At 44.2% G+C, this 23,027-nt stretch overlaps 1 protein-coding gene across 4 annotated transcripts in view; it reads right to left on the bottom strand.

Moving 5' to 3' along the window:
* Positions 1-23,027, bottom strand: part of FCHSD2 (FCH and double SH3 domains 2) — a 316,194-nt gene that overhangs the window by 22,676 nt on the left and 270,491 nt on the right. For all 4 annotated transcript variants that reach the window (XM_074980103.1, XM_074980193.1, XM_074980270.1 and 1 more), the window contains one exon: positions 7,496-7,657. In XM_074980103.1, coding sequence (XP_074836204.1) covers positions 7,496-7,657 — 162 coding nt within the window. The remainder of the gene's footprint in view (positions 1-7,495; positions 7,658-23,027) is intronic.

Genomic DNA, 23,027 nt, shown 5'->3' with positions numbered 1-23,027 from the left:
CGAAAACGCTGTTTGCACAAGTACCGATTGAGGACCCGAAGATCTAAGATGGGCCTCGAGCCTCCTGTTTTCTTCTCTGTAAGGAAGTAGCGTGAATAAAAACCTTTCCTCTGGAATTGCTCCGGCACTCTTTCCACCGCCCCTATGAACATAAGATGGTCCACCTCCTGTTCGAATCTCGCCTCGTGGGAAGCATCCCTGAGGTGGGGCCTGGGAGGAGGTTTTGGCGGTGGGAGCGACTGGAAGGGGATCGCATAACCCGTGGCTATGATCTCCAGTACCCATTTGTCTGCGGTGATCTTTTGCCATTGGGGGTGAAACAGTTGGAGGCGATGATGGAACATTAGCTGGGGATGGCATTGCGCGATGGTAGTGATAGTGCAGCCCTCGACCTGCCCGTCAAACTTGTTGCCTTTGGGCCTGCCCCGAGGATGCGCGGCTTTGTTGAGAACGTCGCCTGGGAGTTCTATACTGTTGCTGCTGTTGATGTCGCCCTTGGTCGTAGCCCCGTTGGTACTGAGCACGTTGTGGTTGGTACGGGTATCGTCTTTGCTGAGGGTAATACTTTTTCTTCCTATATGGAGGGGTATAAATGCCCAGGGTTCTAAGTGTAGCTCTGGAGTCCTTACTGGAGTGAAGGACCGAATCGGTTGAATCTGCAAACAACTTCTGCGTGTCAAAGGGGAGATCAACAATCTTCGCCTGCAGATCCCTCGGGATACCTGATGTCTGAAGCCAGGATTCTCTGCGCATGACCACTGCTGTAGCCATTGAGCGTGCCGCCGTGTCCGCCATGTCCAGGGCGATCTGGACTCCTGTCCTCGAAGCCACGTAGACCTCTTGCACAATCGCCTTCAACACCAGCTTCTTATCTTCCGGAAGCGAATCCATGAGAGAAGTAAGCCTGGAGTAATTGTCAAAATTATGGTTCGCTAGATGTGCTGCATAATTTGCCACTCTCAACAGCAGGGTGGAGGAGGAATATACCTTTCTGCCAAACAGCTCTAGCTTCTTGGCATCTTTGTCTGAACCCCCCGATTTGTACTGAGAAGTCTTTGATCTCTGCTGAGACGATTCTACCACCAATGAATTTGGTTGTGGGTGACTAAAGAGGAACTCCATCCCTTTCGCCGGGACAAAGTATTTCTTATCCATTCTCTTGTTTTTGGTGGAGCGGAAGCCGGGGCCTGCCATATGGTGGTGGCTGACTCCATGATGGCTTCGTCGAGCGGGATAGCGATTTTGGATGAAGCCGGGGGTCTCAGATTTTTCAGGAGTTTGTGATGTTTCTCCTGTACCTCCGCTGTTTGGATGCCTTGCGTGAAAGCCACCCTTTTAAACAGCTCCTGAAACTGTTTGAGGTCGTCCGGGGGAGCAACGTCCCCAGGGGCCGTAGCCTCGTCGGGGGAGGACAAGGAAGAACCACTAGGGTAAGCCTCCCTTGAACTCTCAGGTTCCTGCGGTCGATGGTACACCCGCTCACTAGAGGCTTGCGAAGGAAAGTCTCGGGGTTCCAAAATTAACTCCCCTTGAGACAGCTGTGTTTCCGTCCCCGGCCAGGAGTGTCCACGGGGGTATTGGACGGCCGGGGGGGGACCTGCCCCTAAGTGTATGCCTGGGGTGTCTGTGTCCAGCATGGTAAGAGCGACCATGGCAGCACGGGCATGGGTCCGGGGATGGAGACCTGGACCACTCTCGGGGTGCGTACCCCGATGTCTGGGAGAGCGAGATCTCCGCAATGATTCAGACAGTGGTGAAACTGATTTGTGATAGTACTCCAAGGGATCCAATCCCAGAAAGGGCGAAGGTGGCCCAAGCCATGGTGACACTGGTTGGAGGAACGGAGGAGGCGGCTCTGGATAGGCTGGAAGAGACCCAGATCTTCTGGGTGGCGTGCACAGCATAAGGGGAGGGCTTGTTGACAGTAGCATAGCAGCCCTGTCCGGAGAGGGGCTGCGGTGCCGGGTTTTTGCTCTCGCCTTTCCCCTCCCCTGCGGGGCTGGCACCGCCCCCTCCCATGCCGGAGATTTCGGCCCCGCTGTCAGCACCGCGCTCGGCACGCTCAGCTGCGGTGCCGCGCGGATAACGTCCTCCGGTGCCTGCAGGCTGCGTGTCTGTTGGCCCTGCACCGCTGGCACCGCAGGGGTCAGTGCTGCCTGTGGCGGTGCTGCCAGTTCTGGCGCTTGCCTGGCCGCCGCTCTGAGTGCTGCGTGTGCCGGCTGTTTAGTAATCGGAGGCTCAGCCTCTGCCACGTGCGCTGCTGCGCTGCCGCTTGTGTGGGTATGCGGCTGGGGGCTGTGTGCTACGCCCATCCCACTCGCTGTGACCACCGGCAGGGATCGGGCTGGAGAGAGCTTCCTCCGTTTCTGCACCGAGGGGGTGAGGGAAGCTGCCTTCCTTTTATGGAGCCCAGGGGGTCCCTCCGGTCGAGGCCTCTCCGGCACGTCGGGCTGGAGAGCCTTATCAAACAACAGCATTTTCAGCCGCATTTCTCTGTCTTTCCTGGCCCTGGCTGTGAGTTAGCACAACGGGAACACTTCTGGGTAACATGTGATTGCCCCAGGCACCTAATGCATTGACTATGCCCATCGGAGGCCGGCATAGCTTCGCGGCAGGACTCACACTTTTTGAATCCTGAAGAGGACATCACGGTGAGTCTTTTGAGCTGTTAATAGGGTACTTAGCACTAGATTTGAAAAAACTCTAACTAAGCTGACTCTGGCCGTAGCCTGAGCAGATTCCGTCTGCAGCCGATGGCGGTTGAGAAGGAACTGGCGGGGACCAGATCGCGCACATGGCCAGGGACGCACAAGGGAGCGGCACGCGCCGGCACATGCGCGATCCAGGAGAAACTGCTGGAAAGTTTCCGATCTGCGGTGCCGGGCGAGCCCGACACCTATTGTGGAGCACCCACAGGGACACTCGAAGAAGAAGTATGACATTTTGTATCCATAAGGTAGAAAATGAAATGGCCCTAAGAATTAAATGCTAGAACTTCAAACAATGCCCCGCGCCCAGCTTTCCTTCCAGTGTATTTCTGACAAACTAATCACTTCAGTTTTTCAGAACAGTTCATATGAAAAATGTCCTTAGTAGAAGACGACGACTTAAGTATTTATAAAATGCTAAATAAAGGCAGAAGTGGATAGGCTGGAAAAAAGTTCAAGCCTGTCTAAACATAGTTTGAGCAGTGATGACATGCACTGTTCTTTGGTTTTGTGCCTAGATTAAACACTGGATAAACATTCTACCTTGGGGGAGGGGAAAAAAACCCGATCTTTCCAAACCAAGGGCAACAGATTTTATGATTCTTAACTTTTTATTTATTCTTGTTTAGTTTCGTGAATGTTGTGCTACTTCTGAAAGCAAGAAGGCAGGCCACAGAGCAAACAGCCAGGCGTAGGGCAGACAGGTACTGTGAAGGCTTCTCAAATCAGGTTTGTTAAAACACTTCAGGCGACGCCTGCAATGCGCTTGCTATTTTAGTCTTGGTTATCGCCTGAGGAGAGCAAGATCTGCTGCAGTGATTTTGTGATACAGACTGATGTTTATGGCTTTGGCTTAGAGCAAAAAACTAGTTCTCATTTTACTTCAACTATATGTGAAGATAGGTCACTAAGACAAAAGGTAGGTGCACTAATTAAATCCACTGTATTAATTATTGTGACTGGATTATAGTTTGCAATTCAAATGAATTTAGACCAGTCCTTTCCACTCAAGTCTAGTTTGCATCCACTTCCAATTTAATGTTGACAGAGATTGCTATAACAAACAGTGTGGCACAGTCTGTCTAGTTAACACCTTGGCTTTATACACTTGAAACTGTAGATTAAGGTAAATTCATTGTGTTCACAGCTCCTCAAATGGCACTTGCTAAGCCTGGACTCCCTCACAGCAGCCTCTGCTGAACCTACGGCTGAGCGCTATATGAAGTGTCATGGAAATTAGCATATCGTGTTTAAAAGTACTTGTTCATAAAACTTCTGGTCCTGGTTTTCTAATATAAAGAAGAAAAATACATTTCAGTGCTGATAGTGTAACCATTTAAAATGTCCTTGAATAGAATCTATTTGCAAAGTAGAGATATACAACACCAGGAGGACAAAGCATTCAAGATATAGAAGCTATGACCATTTGTTTAATATAGCTTTTGTTTCTACATAGACTCTGTGAATAAACAACAATGTAAACACAAAAAAAGTATGTTAAGCAGCAGGACCCCAAAAGATGCACAAACTGAACCCAACACAAGAATAAAATCAGATTAAATGAGTAACAGGGCATCATTTACATGACCGTATGTTAGATAATTTAATTATCTTCTATCTTAACTAGGTACAGTATACACATATATTTGGGTAGATTTCGTGCTGGTGCCTAAATTACTACCATGCCCGTTACTTATCCTCAGAACAAGCAGAGCTCCATCAGCTGCAGAAAAAAGCTTCCACACCAATAAACCACAACTCTGACATGGATGAGAGGAGTTGAGATTTAATACCCACTCACTCCTTCGACATCTCTGCTGAATCTGCAAAGGTGTCTGTCAGTGGCAATTGTGATGTGGCACCTCTGGCTCCAAGCCATGACTCATTTCACACAGGTTGTTGGAAAACTAGCAGATGACAATGTGGGCTGAATGGAAACCTAAAAGGTAAAAGAAACTACCTCATCACAATCATGCAAGCAGTCAGTTCCAGGTTCACAGCTGCCTGGCAACCTGAAAAGGACACTCGTCCTTCTATTTGTTTTTAGTTTTTAAACTGAGCATTAGTTCTGATTATTATCCATCTCCACAGAGTTAAGTGTCACAACTGATCACCAAAACTGGGAATCATTCTCTTCCTCTTTCACAGGATAAATACATACATCATCCCAATCACACTGACGCAGAACAGAAGTACCAAACAGTAGTACCAGGTGGCATTAAATCAGAAAATGATGACTAAAGCTTTTGCTGGTACCTAAGTGGAATAAATAATTTAGCATTCTGTCCCTAAACTGCATGTCTGTATTACACCACAAAGACAGCCAGCTGGCTATGTGAGGTGACATTGATTTCTTAGGCTTTTTACACTACTACATCTATTTAATCAGGTTGAATAAATATTGAGGGATCAAGCTGTTTCAGTTATGCTATTATCTTATTTATAACTCATTAAAAGCAAATTGATTGAGTGCTCTGGTGAACAAATGATCTCATAATAAAACCAGGCACAAAGAACAAAAACTTTGCTCAGCTAAGCATGACAGAGAACAGGTAGAAGGTTGAATGAACCCTTACTAAAAACTGACTGCTCTGAGGGAGTGAAGTGAAAGTGTATCTAACTTTAAGTAAAGTTATGTCTGTAACAGCTTTAGGAAATGCCATCTATGGACTGTCCTCATTTGGCCTGCCAAGGTCAATATAATCTTTTATACACAAGGGAACGTCTATGTGTAAAGGGGAAAAATGGAAATTAAATTTGATCTTCCCACATTTTACCATCTGCCAGATTGTGAGGAACTGGCATTACCTTTAGATCTGGAGCCAAATGTTTGTGTGTCTGATTGGGTAAAGGAAGGGTACTGGGAAGAATCCAGTTTCTGCAATAGGAAGCAGAATGAGGTGGGATAGAAGGAGAAGAAAGGGATAAAAACACAGCTAAACACAACAATGTAGCTATTCTCATCCATTATAGCTTGAAAGAGCCTAAACCAAAACCCAGATGAGAATGCTCCTGTGCTTTGGAAGCCTGAAACTACGCACTGAGTTTTGAGAGACTTGAGCCTTTAACTCTAACACCGTACCTGGGAATCCCTGCTCCAGAGACAGAGTTAGAATCATAGAACTGGAAGGAACCTGGAGAGGTCATCTTCTCCAGTCCCCTGTACTCATGACTAGACCAAGCACCATCTAGACCATCTCTGTCAGGTGTTTGCCTAACTTGCTCTTAAGAATTTCCAACGATGGAGATTGCACAATATCCCTAGGTGACTTATTCCAGTGTGGAACCACCCTGACAGTTAGGAAGTTCTTCCAGGACACACTACTCCAGGTGGGGCCTAGTGGAATGGAAGGATTACCTCTCATATTTTGCTTACAAACACTCCTGTTAATGCATCCCAAAATGACACTTGCTTTTTCTGCAACAGTGTCACACTATTGACTCATATTTGGCTCACTGACCACTATGATCCCTAGATCCCTTTCTGCAGTACTCCCTCCCAGACAGTCATTTCCCATTATGTATGTGTGCAACTGATTGTTCCTTCTTAAGGGGATGACTCCTCATTTGTCCTTGTAGAATTTCATCTTGTTTACCTCAGACCATTTCTCCACTTTGTCCAGATCATTCTGAATTATAATCCTATCCTCCAAAGTTCTTGCAACCCCTCCCATCTTGGTATCACCCACAAACTTTATGAGTGTACTTTCTATGCCATTATCTAAATTGTTGATGAAGATATTGAACAGAACTGGTCCCAAAACTGATTCCTGTGAAACCCCATTTGTGATGCCCTTCCAGCATTATTGTGAACCATTGAAAACAACTCTCTGGGAATGGTTATGCAAATATTATCCAATGGTTACCCAAGTTGTGCAAACAAGGATTGTAAATGGCCTGTACTATAAATAACTGTTAATAAAGTTTGGTGTGTAAGTCCAATCTTCTGCATAAGACAATGTACAATGCAGAGAGGGTGAATTCAAGATGCTTCTGCTGGATTTCTTGTTGTTTCCATTTTTTAAAATGGAGAGTTTTTGGTTTAGGCAATTGTTTATCAGTGTTTATTTTGAGGTACATTATTCCTTTGGCAAGGTGATGGGGAAAAGAACATTAAAAATTAATCTCCAAAGTTGAACATACAAGTGTGGAAGCTTTTTATGGTCTACTTTGCTTACACCGTAAACAACGGTAGACAATAAAAAAACGGAAAGTGTTACGCACATTATAATTTATATTAACCTCGTCTTGTATTTTTGGATTGGCCAGATTTAATTGCTTTACAACTGAACTATTAACACACAGTAAAATTCAGAGGGAATGGCAGTGTGTATCTACAAAACAACAAGAAGTCCTGTGGCACCTTATAGACTAACAGATTTATTGCAGCATAAGCTTTTGTGGGCAAAGACCCACTTTGTCATATGCATGGAATTTAAGAGATTAAGTGCCTCAGTCACTTGTGAAAACAGGAGTTAGGTTCTTATACATCTAGGTGTTTTTCAGACCTTCTCAACACACCCTTAACCCAATTATCCCAAAGAGTATCATACATCATTGATAAAGCTTCAGCACTCAGGTGAAAGAAGTGTAAAACATCCAATAGGAAAATCTAGGTACATAAAAGTTACACTGAAGGTTTCTAGAGTTAGCTATCAATCAGCTACACTTCTTCAAATTTCTCTCTTCCTGTTTTATCTCACATTAATTCACCCATTTTTCTGGCTACACATTTGCCAAGGTGAAAAGGGAAACAAGAGATCAAGGTTACAAACTGGAGACAGTACCAGATGTGAAGAGCCATTGTTGGTCACTGCAGGAAGGCTCGCCCAGCGTTCATTTTCCAGTTCTTCCATCACTTGATTCATTGCACTCTTCAGCCATGTATCAACAGACACCCCTATCTGCTTCAGCAGATCCAGACGAGCCTCTGCTTTGAGTTTAATTATCTGAAAAGACAAACATTGAAAATATTCTCCAAATTCTTTCACATGTACATTTAATTTTGTAATTAAAATACTCTCTTCTTCTAATCCACAAATTACACAACACAGGAAGCTTTGGAAACATGTCCAGAGATGCAAAATACCAACTTATCCAGATTCCACAAAATGATATTTTGAACGTCATCTCCATTCACTTAAACAAACTTGCTATTTGTATAATTTATGTACATCTTTAAAAAACAAAATTTTTAAATACATTTTTTAATATGTAAGACCTAGAATTACCGGAACAGAAAAATGGAAAAAAAATATTTCTCTACTTTTTCTTTAAGTTTACTTTCTGTGTTTCAGAGTGATAAATGAATACTATACAAAACTAAATACAGCCCATCTCCTTTGTGCATGGGAAATTACTCCCTTTTTTGAAACTGACAATTTCAAACTGATCATATCCTTTTCATAATAACAAATTAAAGATAAAAAGAATCCACTATACTCTTCCCCCAGCAACTCACTCACATCTAAAACTGGAAGAGTCTATGGTTTTGCCCAATACACAAGGAGAATAGGTAACAGCTCTCTGCACGAGTTCAGTTATCATGGGATATGGGGTTTTAAGGATATATTGCAACAAATTTACACTACTACTAATAGTTTGAGCCCCATCGGTTACACTCACCTGGTTCGGCCAGCCTGTTGAAGACATTGCCCGGGGTGTGGCCGCTGTGCATGCTGCAGCTACTTGGAGCCACAAGTGAGAGCTGAGTGACAGGCGGGGACCAAAGTGGACAGACTACCCCCGAAGGGGTACGACAAGTCCCTCCAACACGGATACTACCCCTCCCTGTACACCCCATGCACCCCAATTACACTACTACTTAGCATTTAATGCTATGTCTCTAAGTGCTTTAGAATTATTTTGACGTGCCTAGACACGAGGCACCACCTGAGACCAGGGCACCATTGTGTATGAATTCACAGTAACACAATCTCTAAGCCAAAGGTGGGGAATCTTTTATTAGGTGAGGGGCCACTGATCCACAGAATAATCACCTTCTCTGACCTGGGCCCCAAGTGAGGATGATAAACCCCGTCACAGATGTAGTCCATAATTAAGCAGCAGGGGGAAAAAAACCCTCCCGCAACTCCCCACAAGCTCTAGCACCATGGGGTGTGTGCGCGAGGGGTACTTTAGGCACCAAGACTCAGTGCTTACCCCCCAGGACTGTATTAACTCTTCTGGCTGCCTGGGGATCACAATTTTGTGGGTTCTCCTAGGCTCTGAGATGGGGCCAGAAATGAGGGGGTCAGTGCGCAGGATGGGGTTCCAGATGGGAGGCTGAGTACAGAAGCAGGCTGGCCTTGTGGGGGAGGTTGAATGGAGGAGTGGGCTGGGGGCCTAGGCAGGAGGTAGGATGCTGGAGCAAGCTGGAGGGGAGATGCAGGGCCTGGGAGGAAGGGAAGGAAGGAGCATGTAAGAGTGGGCTGGGGGTGGGGACCTAGGTATGAGGGGGACATGGATTGGGGCGCTTACGTGGCACAGCTCCAAGGAGAGAGACACATGGCTCCACATGGCTCTTTGAGCTGCAGGAAAGTGCTCCCTGAAGGCAGCACTCCCACCCACTGGCTGCTATTACCTGCAGTGTGCAGAACCGCTCCCTCTTCCCTGACAGGCAGAGTCCATAGCCTCAATTGAGACCATGGCTTGCCTGGACTAGGTCTATGGGGCTCAGGATCCCCCCCACTGCAGTGGAAAGACAGCAATGGCCCTCCAGCTAGGTGCCCACCTCCCATGGCTAACGCACCAGTGCTGACTTGCCGTGCTGGAGGGGTAGAGGGAGCCCGAGCCTCGTGGACCTGAGCAAGGCAAGCCGTGAGATTCCACATCCCTCCCCCAAACCAAAGATCTTACACTCCAGATAGATGAGAGAAAGGGTGGGGAAGGGAAACTGAGGCACAGGGGTGAAGTGATTTGCCATTAGTCACACAGCAGGTCAGTGGCAAAGCTTTGAATAGCAGCCAGGTTGCCTGACTTCCATTCATAGCTACCCGACTACTCTGCTTGCATTTCACAGTGGGGAAAGCTCCAGAACAAAGATTATGTGATTTACGAAAGGTTACAGAGTGATTCAACGACAAGTGGGAGTGGAAACCCATATAACTGTCTTGTAGTTTTTCCTGTATTTCCTTTCACAGTATTGTTAATTCTTAGCTTATTGTGTCTGACTCGCTCTTGCTAGATTCTTTCACTGTGGAGCCAGGCAATATATTTTGATGTTCACTGTGAATGAGGAGGTAATGGATTAGAGAGAATAAAGTTTCTATTTCAGATACAATATGTTGGTAAATCACGAAGAATAGGAAGGGAAGCAGAAAACAAGAGTTGGCAAATCAAAGTGGTCTAACGATTTGTTTCAATATTATATTTGCTAAAAATTCTGTGGATAACAATCCATTCTCTTCGGCGCAGTCTTCACTGTTTAACCTAATTTGAGATGGGAATTGAATGCTTTGATAAAGTCACCAAGTATAGCTGTCAATTCTCTAAATTAATTCTGTGTACTCAACTAAAATGTGTAACCACCAAGAGGAAAACTCCTGAATGTCTTGATATACAATGCTACTTCTATACAGTATAAACCAACTAGGTTGACTTACTGCTGCTTCTTCCTTAGAGGCAAAAACACAGCTGGGTTTAATAGAAATCTGTATTATCCTGTATTAGAACACCGGCTTACTCTACAACAGGGTTGAGGGCCTCTGGGCTGGATCCAGCCCCCTGCTTAGTATGATCCAGCCTATGGCAAGTCTCCATGAGATGGGGTGGAAGCCTGGATGCCTCAAGCCTTGGTGTCTCCCTCTGCGGCTGGAGCACGAGAGGCCCTGCTCTGGAGGAAGGGCCTGAGCCTCAGCACTCATGCAGTCCTTCCACCCCTACCCTAGGGCTGGAGAACAAGCAGAGATCCAGTACCTCAAATTGAGTGAAAGTGAAGGCGGGCTTTCTTGTTTGCTTTTTTATTTTTTGGTGGGATGGGAGGTTGTTTCTCATTTGTGCGTGGGGGCCTTGACTGATTTTTCTGTGGGTTGATGGCCCTGACTGAAAAAAAGGCTCCACAACTCTGTTATACAAGATAGCAATAATTCATGCTAAAAAATATGCCTGGTAAGTTTAACAATGTTAAGGGGATTTGGAATGATGTATCTTGTTCAGTGTGACATACCTCTGAATCCACAGTATTTTTACTTTTAATAAAGAAGATAAATCAGAAAATCTGTAGCATTGCTAAGAGAAACGTTAGCTGTAGCAGCTAGAAATTTAAGTGAATGGAAAGAACTTTATGCAGGTCTGGTGTACATTCTTACCCTGACCAAAGCAACAGTGGCAATTATGTCCATTTCAAACTACAGTGCTATTTACAAAAAACAAAACAAAACAAAAACAAACAAACCAAAAAAACACCCCACACCTTACTTTAAAACTGAGTGCAACTATCTTGGGATATAAGGTTTTAAGAAGCTATTGCAGCAACAGTATATACTATTGCTTAGCATTTAATACTGATTAAAGTAAAGGTAGCTTTTAATAGCATGCAAACATAACAGAAGTCCTAGAGGAAATTCGGCAGTTCTGCAGAATCCTGAAAAGATGCTGTTAGCTGCAGACACTGGAGGAGGAGCAGGGCAGGAGGAGTTTAAAGCACAATTTCCATGGGAAAAGGCCAAAGCCACTGAACCAGGAAGAGGTTCTGTTTCTCAGTTAACCAAGCTTAAGGTTAAGGTAGTTATCAGATAACCATCAGCTGAATGACTAAATGCACACTGTAGCTCTTGCTCTCATATGAAAACTTTACTACTGAGAAAACAGTAGATTGAAGATGTTAACATGCACCATACGAACTATACATTTAAACTTCAAAGAACACTGATGTAAACAGAAGAGGACAGTTAAAAGAGAACCTGACACACAATAATTGAAGATGGATCGACACATCTATTCTTCATTGTTGTAAAATGAGTCCTTTCAATTTATCACAGCATTAAGCATCTCTTAAATGCCCAAGAAATCACTGTGATTGAAAGTCTACTCTGTACCTTTGTCAATATTTATAAAGTTTTATAGCACAAACTACAGCAAATGAAAGTAAATCTGGAATTCTCAGGACTACCAGACAGATTTGGTGAATCTTGCGATCATAAGGAACATGTCATAACTGTTTCTTTCTGCATTCACCACCCAATGCTGCAGTGTTCCATAGCCTCTGGTACAGATGGAATGAATGCTGATTTACCTAAAACATTAAATCCCCTTGTTGGGAAACATTTTTCAGTTACAAATGTTTATACCCGTGTGTCTTACACTGATTTCTGTATCAGTTTAGTTAAATTGATGCAGCTCCCTTATGCAAACATCTTTATTTCAGTTAGTCTCTTACATCCATTTAGACTCATTTGGCAAGAAATCAGTTTATCTTTCTCTTGTAAGCAACATCTCAGGCTAACATTCTACAGTACTTCCTAACCACACCTGACTCCGGACTTCATAGTTACTGGAGGAAGGTGAATGCCAGTTTATCAGAAGGGGTTCTTTGGTACTTCATCCATTCCTCTGTTTGGAGCTGCCCATTCACTACCTGGCTGTATCCAAGCTCAACAAACTATACTTAGCTAAGCAGTGTTCCCATTGTTGTTAGGGTGTGTGTATACTTATCCAACATCTGGCACACTGCGATCGATCTTCCGGAGATTGATTTTGCCGTGTGTAAAGACGCGGCAAAAATTAGCTGTCTGGGCTTGGCCTTTGACCCTGGTACGCAGGCTGGAGTAAGGAACGTTGGTGCAAGCCCAAAGAGCCCCAGTCTACACCAGGGAACAAAGTCGATCCTGATACATCAACTAAGCTACGCTAATGGCATAGCTAGAATTGCGTACCTGGGATCAATTTTGTTCCCTAGTGTGGACAAGGCCTGTGTTTGTGAGACGAGACAAACTCCTTTTTCAAGTCACTATATTGCTGAGTTAACAGGCTCTCATATGCATACAGTTTTGCAGCAATGTTACCATGCATAATGCACTGCAATGGCATTACACTAAATACACTACTAAATTCTAATACAGTACTTCAACATGAAGACTTTCCCATACTGTAAACACTGACAAGGTGATGTGTGTAGGCATAGGGGAGGAAGAAGGGGCCAAGGACAGTTGGAGTAGGTGGGAGCCCTGCAGCCATGTGGCTGGAGCCATGGGTAGGTACCCAAAGCAAGTGCCTGCTGCCACATGGCCAGAGTTGGCACTTGCTGATGTGCAGCCAGGGGATGGTGCCCAGGGCCAGCACCTGCCTGAGCTCAAAAGTTGGCCTTTATTGCTGTGTGGCCAGAGCTGGGGATCAGTGCCTGGGGCCAGTGGCTGCTATCGCATGGCCAGCAACCAGGGCAAGGGGTCAGCACCTGCTGCTGCAAATCTGCACCTAGGCACAGCATCTATAGGTGGGATCATGGATGTATACACAGGGCTGGTGCCTCCTGAAGCAATGGGTTTGCATCTGTTGCCACACAGCTGGGGCTAAGGGTAGGTGGCGAGGGACTCGGGGTCAGTGGCAACTGGCAAGGGATCAGTACCTGCCACTAGTGGTCAGGGTTAGAGACTGGCATCCATGGCTAGGACCCATTGCCATGTGGCTAGAGCCCACTGCTACATGGCCAGAGATCTGTGCCCACTGCTACAAAGTCAGGGCTAGGACCCGTGGTCAATGAGCAGCACAGGGGTACAGTGCCTGCCACTGGCAGTCATGGCTGGTGATCACTACCTGAGGCTGGCACCTGCTGCCATGCAACCAGGGATAGGAGCCCAGGGTCAGTGGCCACAATTGGGGGTCTGAGTGAGCACATGTGGTTGCCACTTGAGCCAGTGGTTGCCACCAGGGCTGGCATAGTGTAGCCAGAGGCAGGGATTAGAGCCTGCTTGTATGTGGACAGGGCCTGAAGCTTCAGGGCCAAGGACAAGAACACATGGCCAGAGGTGGGCAATCAATGCTGAAGCCCTGAGGCTAGGGTTAGTTGTTGGTGACCCAAGCCCCATGGATGAAGGTCTGTGGCCACATGAAAAGCCTCCACTGGCCACATGAAGCCACGGCAGCCGCATTTGGCAAATGGTGCCCTAACCAACCACTGGGAGGCCCTTTGCCTTTGATACCCCAGGATGCTAAATACAAACAGATCATCTGAAACCTGGACATTACCCACATTTCAGCCTTATTACAGAACTTAGATTTTGTTTTGTTTCTCACAAGGACAGAATTAGAATGTTTTTATGCCAATTTCAAAAGCCTTAAGCTGTCCAAGCTGACTCAGGAATAGTGGTCTCCACAAAGGCCACTTGTCCAACCTCACTCTTCCTATGAAAATATAATAAAGAAATAAAAGTTAAAATTAAGAAAAATGTGACAATATAAAATATTGCTTTATTTATATTTCATTTCCTCTCCATGTTTGTATTACATGGAAAAAGAAATCCTGTTTGTTTATTGTACGTGTGTGAAACAAACATCAGTCTCTAGAAGCGAAAGGAAATGAAAAGCAGCAACAATGAGTTTCAGCTTCCCGTGAATAACCAACCAAAATAATGTATTTCCAAACAGTACTGTAAAAAAGTGTAGGTTTATTACTAGTCATTACAACAATGCAAGAAAAGGGCCTATAGGAAACCAAGTGTTCAAGCGCATCCAAAAACACTGTAGTGACAATTCTTTAAATAGCTTCTTTTGAGAGAATTTAAAAAAAGCAAATACAGATTCCTGAAAAGATGGGATATCATATGTGTTAAAAATCTATTACAACTGTAGTGTTCAATTAATTGCGAGTAAGTTTCAGCCCTGTAAATATCACAAATGCAAAAAGCTTTTTGCACTTCATTTTTCCTATGACAAAAGGGAGAAGAACAAGATAGAACATAAAATCTCTTCTCTGAATCTTACTGTCCTTCTGGATGACACTTTGCTTCTCTATTTTGCGCTTCTGAAGAAACTCGAGTCCCAAATGGGCTAAGGGGCTAACCAGTACAGTGCTTTTTTTGTGGTGGTATATGCCGGTGCGGCATACCGTCACCTCTTTCCTGAGCACAGCCAGGAGCCATAGCCCTATGGAAGAGTGGGATTGGAAACTAAAGCCCCCTGGCACCCCACAGCAGAGCAGGGACTGAGAGGCTGCTGTGGGGCTGGGAGGCAGAGCCCCCCAAGCCCTCATGCCCTGTGGCAGAGTGGGGCTGGGAGTCCCCTCAGCAAGGCCTCTTCAGCAGCCCCAGCTACAGGAAACCCAGTGGGGGGTGAGAGCAATACCAGTTCCCCTCTTTTTTTTTTTTTTTTTTTTTTAAAAGAAAACAAAGCACTGACCAGCTGTATTCTGTGGTGTAACAAACTCCAAGTCACTGCACCTCGAAGGACCATGGTGATAAAATTTTAACCCACATTGTTTAATTGAACTGTACTGTCAAAGGAAAAAAGATATCCCGTCAGTCAGAACCAGGGGATCCCTTCAGAGGAGTACGAATGGACAGTCTTCTCCTTTCCTTTTCCAGCTGCAAACTCCAATGTGCACACTTCTCGGACACTTACTAAAACTATACCTCTCAAAGAACTCTGCTCCCAAACATCCTCCTTTATTACCTTCAGACTCTGGTCACACTAAAAATATTTATTTTTTATTTACTCAAAAACATTCAAAAACTTATTAAGATGAAGTTATGATTGAGAGTATATCCTAGTAATGTAAAAATAAAAAGCATTATGGGGTATAATGTAATTATCTTAAAATGCAGTATATATACCCATAAAAATCAGAGATCAGGTTGCACTCAAGAGAAACTTAAACATGTTATGCACAGTTAAGACACCCAAACAACTTTAGCTCTGTCCTTTAGAAGTATCATGAATCAACTCTGGGGACACTATGTAGTGTTCTTCACACAAAATGAAGAGGCTGAATCCTTGTTTTAAGAGCAAAAATGAATTCAATGTTAAGTATGATGTCACAGCCAGCAGCTCCATAACAGCACACCGTAGTACTGTAGATCAAGGCCACACAGTGATAGGCACTATACAAACAAATAATAGAAGACAAGTCTCTTCTTGTAAGGCTGTCCATGAAAGGAAACTTATCTCCTACCAGCTCCACTTCACATTTCTACATTTCTTACTCAGTTAAACTGAGAAGTGAAGGGCCTGTAGTTGTGGGCTTCCCGGATCATGAAGGCCTGGTGTGCAAAGTCCTATTATTAATATTTCATACTATCCCCAAAGTATTGTTTTTTCTGAAGTTATCTTTTGAAAGACAAATAAACTTCCAATTCATCTGCATTTTATTAGAACACAGGTGTCCACAATAGGCATTGCCGCAGGCTTCGGGAGTAAACCCCGAGGAAAAATCCAGAGATGGAGCCCCTAAGGCAGTTTGAGGTTGTGCTCAGCCTCACTCTGGCAGCTCCTGCGACATTAGTGCCAAGCTGTACTGGCTTTTGCCTTTCCCTTGGACTACATAGGTGGCGTGGAGAGAGGGAACCTGCTGCTGGGCATCAGCTGGTTCTTCAAATTTACTTGCCCAGGCCTGCGCCCTGGAGAGGACACTCCGGCATCACTTTCTGAGCGGTGACAACATGGGAAGCAGCAGTTACTGGTATTAAGCCACTGCACTCGATCGGCGTGGAGTGAGGCACCAGGGGTTGCTTCCAATGGTGGGAGAGGTCTTCGGATCTCATTGGGCAGCTACCGCCTGCCTCAAGCTGGGCAGCCCCCCAGCCAAGTAGGTGCTGCCTTGCCACGGTTCACTTGCTTCACTGGGTGTGTGGGGCTTAGGGAATCACCGACAGGTGGATCGTTAACCTTACACCAGGCAAAACGAACAAGCAACAAAATAATCCAGCCTTCAGGCTGGGCACATGGAATGCAAGGACCTTGACTCCGGGCCTTACAGAAGACCTACAGAGCACTAGTAACCCCCCCGGAAGACAGCAATCATTAACAACGAGCTGAGAAGACTGCAGATGGACATCATGGCACTCCAGGAAACAAGGCTATCATCCTCTGGCTGTCTCAGGGAGAAGGACTTTTCCTTTTTCTGGCATGAGAAGCCTCCAGAAGAGACCAGGGAACATAGTGTTGGCTTCGCAATCAGAAACAGCCTAGTTGGCTCAGTCATACCACCAAATGTGGGAACTGAGAGAATGCTGAAAATCCAGCTTCAAACACCAGTGGGCATGGTCAACATCTTCAGCGTCTACGCACCTACTTTAAATTTTGCCCAGGAAGTTAAGGGCAAGTTCTATGATGAACTTGGCATTGCCATCAGTGAGGTACCTTCCCATGAGCCGCTATTCATCCTTGGCGACTTCAACGCCAAAGTTGGCAGCAACCACCACAGCTGGTCATCCTGTCTGGGACAGTTTAGAACAGGGAAGATGAAAGAAAACGGACAGTGCCTCCTTGAACTCTGCGCCCAACACGACCTCTGCATAACCAATACCTTCTTCAATGTCAAACCCCAGCACAAAGTTTCGTGGCGACACCCAAGATCAAAACATTGGCACCAGCTTGACCTTGTCCTCACCAAACGCAGCCGTTTAGGTAATGTCAGGGTAACACGTAGCTACCACAGCACAGACCATTTGCTCGTGTGTAGTAAGGTGCACGTTCAGCTGCGAATATTCTTTAGCTCCACAAAGGAAGGGAGGATGCGCATTGACACTGGCAAGACTCGTGACCCTTCAAAAGTATGCGAGTTTGTCCAAGCACTTGAAGAGGCCTTGCCCCGCCCGGATGACACTGATATCCACAAGAGATGGAAACAACTACGGGATGCTATCTATAATACTGCGATATCTACCTTTGGGAAGAAGACAGTCAGAAAAGTCTCTTCCAGAAACATGATCGCACATGATTATGCAAATGAAGTGCACAATTTGTAAATTAGAGCTTCATTTGCATTTTCAATCTCCCTCATTTGCATTCCTCCTCCACAAGGGAAATGTGGTGTAGACATAGCCCACTTGTTTTAGCCAGTCTTTTACAAAAATTTAGAGCTTTGCAGAAGATCCAAAGGCATGTCAAAGGCAGAAAAGATCTTCAAACAAACAATCTATATTTTTAACACCACAAACTAAAAGTGAACATAACTAAATTCAAACCACGTATCAGAGAAGCAAAGGTGCACTGAAAACCAAGATCCATAGTCTAAAGATGAAGGAAAAAACTGCACTGAAGGATGCCAGTTCCTCCAAAACCCAAGAATTTATGCATGTCATCTTATCATTGCAAGGTGTTACAGATTCTCAAATATGGTTAATTTTTTCAATATTGTGACAGGATAATTAACAATAGGTTTTGAGAACTGAGTAAGTACTGCAGCTTATTGATCCCTCTTAATACCACCATGATTTAACTTTTGACTATACAGTAGTGCCTTGATTTATACAAGGGTTGTGTTCCCAGACACCCTCACATAACTCAAATATAGCATAAGTCAGGAGGGGTTTTCCCCAGTGGAACACATGTTCTGTGGTCAGGGAAGCAGCAGGAGCACCTGGAGCTTCTTTAGGAAGGTAAGTCCTGCGTTGGGGGGGGGGGGCAGTTGGGGAGGGTTAAGCCTGGCAGTGGGCTGGGGCCATGGGAGGGAGCAGGGGGCTAAGCCTCTGATGGGTTAGGGTTGCGAGGGGAAGAGTGGGGGGGGTTGACTTGAGCCAGAGCCGCATGTGGGGGTGGGTGGCTGAACCAGGGCCGCAGGGGAGGCGGGGGGGCTGAATTAGAGCCACACCTGGGAGTGGTGAGCCAGGCAGCGGGGGGTTTGACCTGTGGCCGTGTGCAAGGGGTTGAGCTGGAGCTGTGCACAGAGGGTTTGAACCAGGGAGGTGGCTTGATTCAGAGCCACACGTGGGGGTGGTGAGCTGGCAGGGGGTTTGAGCCAGAGACACGCCTGAGGTGTGGTGAGCTAGCGTGGGAGCCCGGCACCAGGGTCGGGGGTGAGCCAGAGCCATGTGCAGGTGAAGTTGAACAGGTGCTGCACAGGGTGGGGGGGTTTGAGCCAGGGCTGGGGAGAGCGGGATTGTGAGTTGTACTTAACTCGCGTTAATGTGAGTTAAGCGCAACTTGCAGTTGCGCATTTTGAGTGTTTACTGTATCGTCATTGAGATAAGAATTTTATCTGTCTAGCTGTACTTAAACTTCTTCCCACTAATGCAGCCTATAGAGCTAACCTGTTTGCTTGCTTATAATTGCTGGTTGTATTATACTAGGTTTATATTTAAGCAATTCGGCTGTAACATAAGGGATCTACCGGCCATATCCTGTATGTTGAACTAAGAAAGAGCACATCTATGTCTAGGACCTCTCACCTAGATAGCAAAGACAACTTGCATATATTCAGGATCTTTCACCGGGAAAGATGACAACTAGATAAAGTAACTTTTAATGCAAAGAGGGCTTCCAAGAATATCCACAAACATAAGAAGTACACCACAAAAAGAATAGAAATTACATAGGTGAAAATGATCTAATATAATTAACACATATGTATAAAATATGCCATGTGTTCAGTCTATGGAGTAAGTGTACCTTAACAGTCTGTGGGTGAGGAATTTAAATGTGGGCATAGAAGGAGGGCCCAAGCTCCTAAGCATATAAAACAGGGTGCCTGGAGATTTTGGTTGGTTCGTGAATTTAGAGAAAGGAAGAAGAGGGAAGAAGAACAGGAGGAATCTGGAGTTAGAAGTTAAGATTAGTCTTTAAACTTTATCTTTCTAACAGATTCGCACTTCAGTGTAGGTTTAAATCAGTCAATTATGTAAACTAAGTTAGTTTTCAATAGCTCTTGGCATTAGCTTCTGCATATCTCCCACTTGAGAGCTGAGAAACTTGGACCTGAACTGTTTTGACATACCGGAGGCAAGGCTCATCCTTCATCTCGTATCACTGGGTTATCAAGAACAGGTATGAGTGTATTAACTACAGCTTATAGAAATAACACCATTAGGCATTTTAGACGGATAATATTGCATTTGTAACCCTGATTTATTTTACTGTTCAAATTGCTATTTAAATTAAAATATATGGAATAGAAATCAAACTGTTTTGTCTCAGTGTTAACAACCCTAAAGGTTCTCTGTATATTCCATGCAGCTTGATACTGGGATAAAAGCCTTACTATCTCCTGCTCAGTTCCACAGGCAAGCCTACAACCCAGACTATTCACATTAATAACACTAATCCTTCCTCGATCAGGCTACACTAAGCCAATTCAAAACTCATGATCTGCAGAAGTCAAACTAACTTTGGTTTTTCAAATCAGACATCTGCTTATGGAAGGACTGAGATCATACAGATTTCTTATTGGACATGCAATTTGTTTGCTTCACCGTATTCCCCTGATCTTGAGCTTTCTTAGCAAAACCATCAACAGAAGCAAGTGCTATTTCACAAGCTGAATTTTCTGTTAATTTCCTTATTCTGCTTAATTATTTTGGCAGAAGCAGAGGGAATTAGATTTTCTCACAATTATTATGAGCTGAGAATACTACCACATATATCAGCAGTAAGGTAGGAAGTCAGAGTGAAAAAACATGCAAACAAACAGTCTGATCATTGAAATGTAGATATATGACTTGAGATACAGTACAACTATAAGTGGCACGTGATTAATATATAATAGCCTGTTATAAAAGGTGTATAGCTAGTAAGACAGAACTGTTTCAGTTAGACCTTAATAAATATCCATGAGTTAATATAAGGAGAGAGGAAAAGTAGTCCCAAATTTACAATTAAAGGTGGATTTAAGTGGTGTTTGTCTCTGTTGAACTCTGCATCTAATCCAATGAAGAGAAGTAAATAGCAGTATAATGAGCCTTAATCAAATCTAATCTGGTAAAACTAGTCTCTTGACAGTTATAGTTATCCTAATTATGAAGCAAAATGTAAATGAAAATAGAATTAATTGCTGTGGAGTCCCTGTTCTCCTACCAGGGCAAAAACAGTCTGAACAGATGGATATACTCTCTTCCAGGTCAAAAGAATTTCTTTAGTCTTGCAACCAGTTATATTGTCTGGTGAAACCTAACAAAATGCAATTTAAGTGACAGGCTCCTCTAACTTAGAGGAGAATGAAAATATTGGAGAAACAAATCAAATAACCTAGAAGAAGAGTCCCAGAGGCAGGATTTTATGTAGATTAAAAAAAGAATAGGGAATTCAACTGAACAGCTTCATATTTTACTACCTTTCACTTGTTTCTGCAATACAGATTAGTAGCTATAGTAATGGCATAATGGAGAGGAAAAATTAAAGTAAAGGGATACAGTCTGAGGAAAAAAGGAAAGCTATTGAGGACAATTAGATCACCTTCAGATTACCCTCACAGCCTGACCTAAAACCTACAAAATGCCCAGAAAGTTTCCTTAATGTTCTAAAAAAAGAGTACTTAACATATAGTTATTGCTGCATGTTTTCCACCCTTTGCTGAATAATTGCATATAATGTCTTATTTTCCTAACTGTCCATAAAGGGCAACAGAATTTCAAGGAATTAAAAAAAAAAAGGGGGGGCAATGAATACTCCTTTTCAGCTGTGTATGTTCCATTCTCTTCTATTAAAACTGTAGGTTGAACCTCTCTAAACCAGGACTCTTGTCCAGCAGGATCATACCTGTTTCTGGACTAGAGAGTCCTGGCAGTCTGGTGTCCAGTGGCAGGAGTGCCTGAGAGCCCTGTTACAGCACAGCAGAAGTCTCAGAACAAGGATTAGCATACCGTGCTTTCAAACAGAAGTACGCCAAGCTGTGAATTGGAACTTTTGCTGTGTAGCAGTGGCCACATGGGACGTTCCTGGGTAGCAAGGCAGAGCCCTGTAGAATTGCACTCTTATGTGCATGCTGCCATGTAGCCACGCCCTAAGTATCAACCACTGTGGGAAGAACATTTTGTTCTGTGCTGATGCTCATGCCAGGCATTTGCTAATATTAAATTATTATCAGAACCATGTTCTTCTTTAAATGTAACATAGTAACAAACAAAACAAAGGAGCTTGGCATACTTCTGTTTGAAAGCACAGTATGCTAATCCTTGTTCTGAGACTTCTACTGTGCTGTAACAGGGCTCTCAGGCACTCCTGCCACTGGACACCAGACTGCCAGGGCTCTCCAGTCCAGAAACAGGTATGGTCCTGCTGGACAAGAGTCCTGGTTTAGAGAGGTTCAACCTACAGTTTTAATAGCACTTTAAAGACTAACAAAATAATTTATTAGGTGATGAGCTTTCGTGGGACAGACCCACTTCTTCAGATCTGAAAATTCAGGATCTGAAGAAGTGGGTCTGTCCCACGAAAGCTCATCACCTAACAAATTATTTTGTTAGTCTTTAAAGTGTTACATGACTGCTTTTCTGTTTTGTGAAGATGCAGACTAACACGGCTACTTCTACGTGAATATTTGCCATGCACAGTAACAAAGAGAGGAAGTGTTTTACAGCAATTAAATAGATCTGTTGTGTATCTACTAAGCAAATAAGAACAATTGGGGAATGAGTACAGATTTGCCTAACTTTAACAAGGAGTCTGGGGGAAGGGATTAGTAAGTAAATTGAACTAACAAGTCTCTAAAAATACACTGCGCCAGTGGGGAAAATCTTCTCCACACTCCTGTTACTTTAGATTAATGATAGTGAAGCGTATTTTTAATCTACTTGTGTAAGGAAAGGATCCCAACTTTATGGAGGTGACTATTTGGTATCTGCCTTGTTAGCTTGACAACTCTCTTTGAGACTGCTGTAGTAAATTAGGACGGATGGTACTTTTGCACTTTTAAGTATGGGACTGTCTGACAACAAATAATAGAGCATCAAGTAACCTCTCTGGTCTATTTAGGAAGCAAAGTCCATGAACTGAGAACCTGAATCTAAAATATAATTTTCCTGTTATAATCACTATGGTGATATCAGACATTTGCATGAGGTGACAGATCCAATGGTACAATATGCTCAGCTTCCTAAACATCAAATTATGTCAATAAGAGTTAAATATGAATAGGATTAAATAAAAAAAATTGAATGGATTTTTTCACTGTGTGTATATCCAGTGGGCCAGCTTTTGAAATCTGTTACAGGTTGATGGGCCAAACTGGTTTGTTATGCACTGCAAAACAGACCTGAGTCACACAACAACATATTTTTAAAAAGCAGCTTTCTCCTTAAAAACCAGTGAGATCTGCAGTTGTCACATTCTGCAATTGTCACATTTTGGTCTATTGTGGGTGATGCTGGGTTGGAAGGCCCCTACCAAACTACTGGGGCTCTGGGGAGGCAAATGCCCCAGAGGAAGGGAAACAGAAAGGGAGGAGCCATTTCC

Source organism: Carettochelys insculpta, chromosome 1 (genome assembly GCF_033958435.1).
Source record: "Carettochelys insculpta isolate YL-2023 chromosome 1, ASM3395843v1, whole genome shotgun sequence".
Classification (NCBI taxonomy): Eukaryota; Metazoa; Chordata; order Testudines; family Carettochelyidae; genus Carettochelys; species Carettochelys insculpta.
The sequence above is the reverse complement of the archived record's forward strand: the minus strand, read 5'-3'. Positions and strand labels throughout refer to the sequence as shown.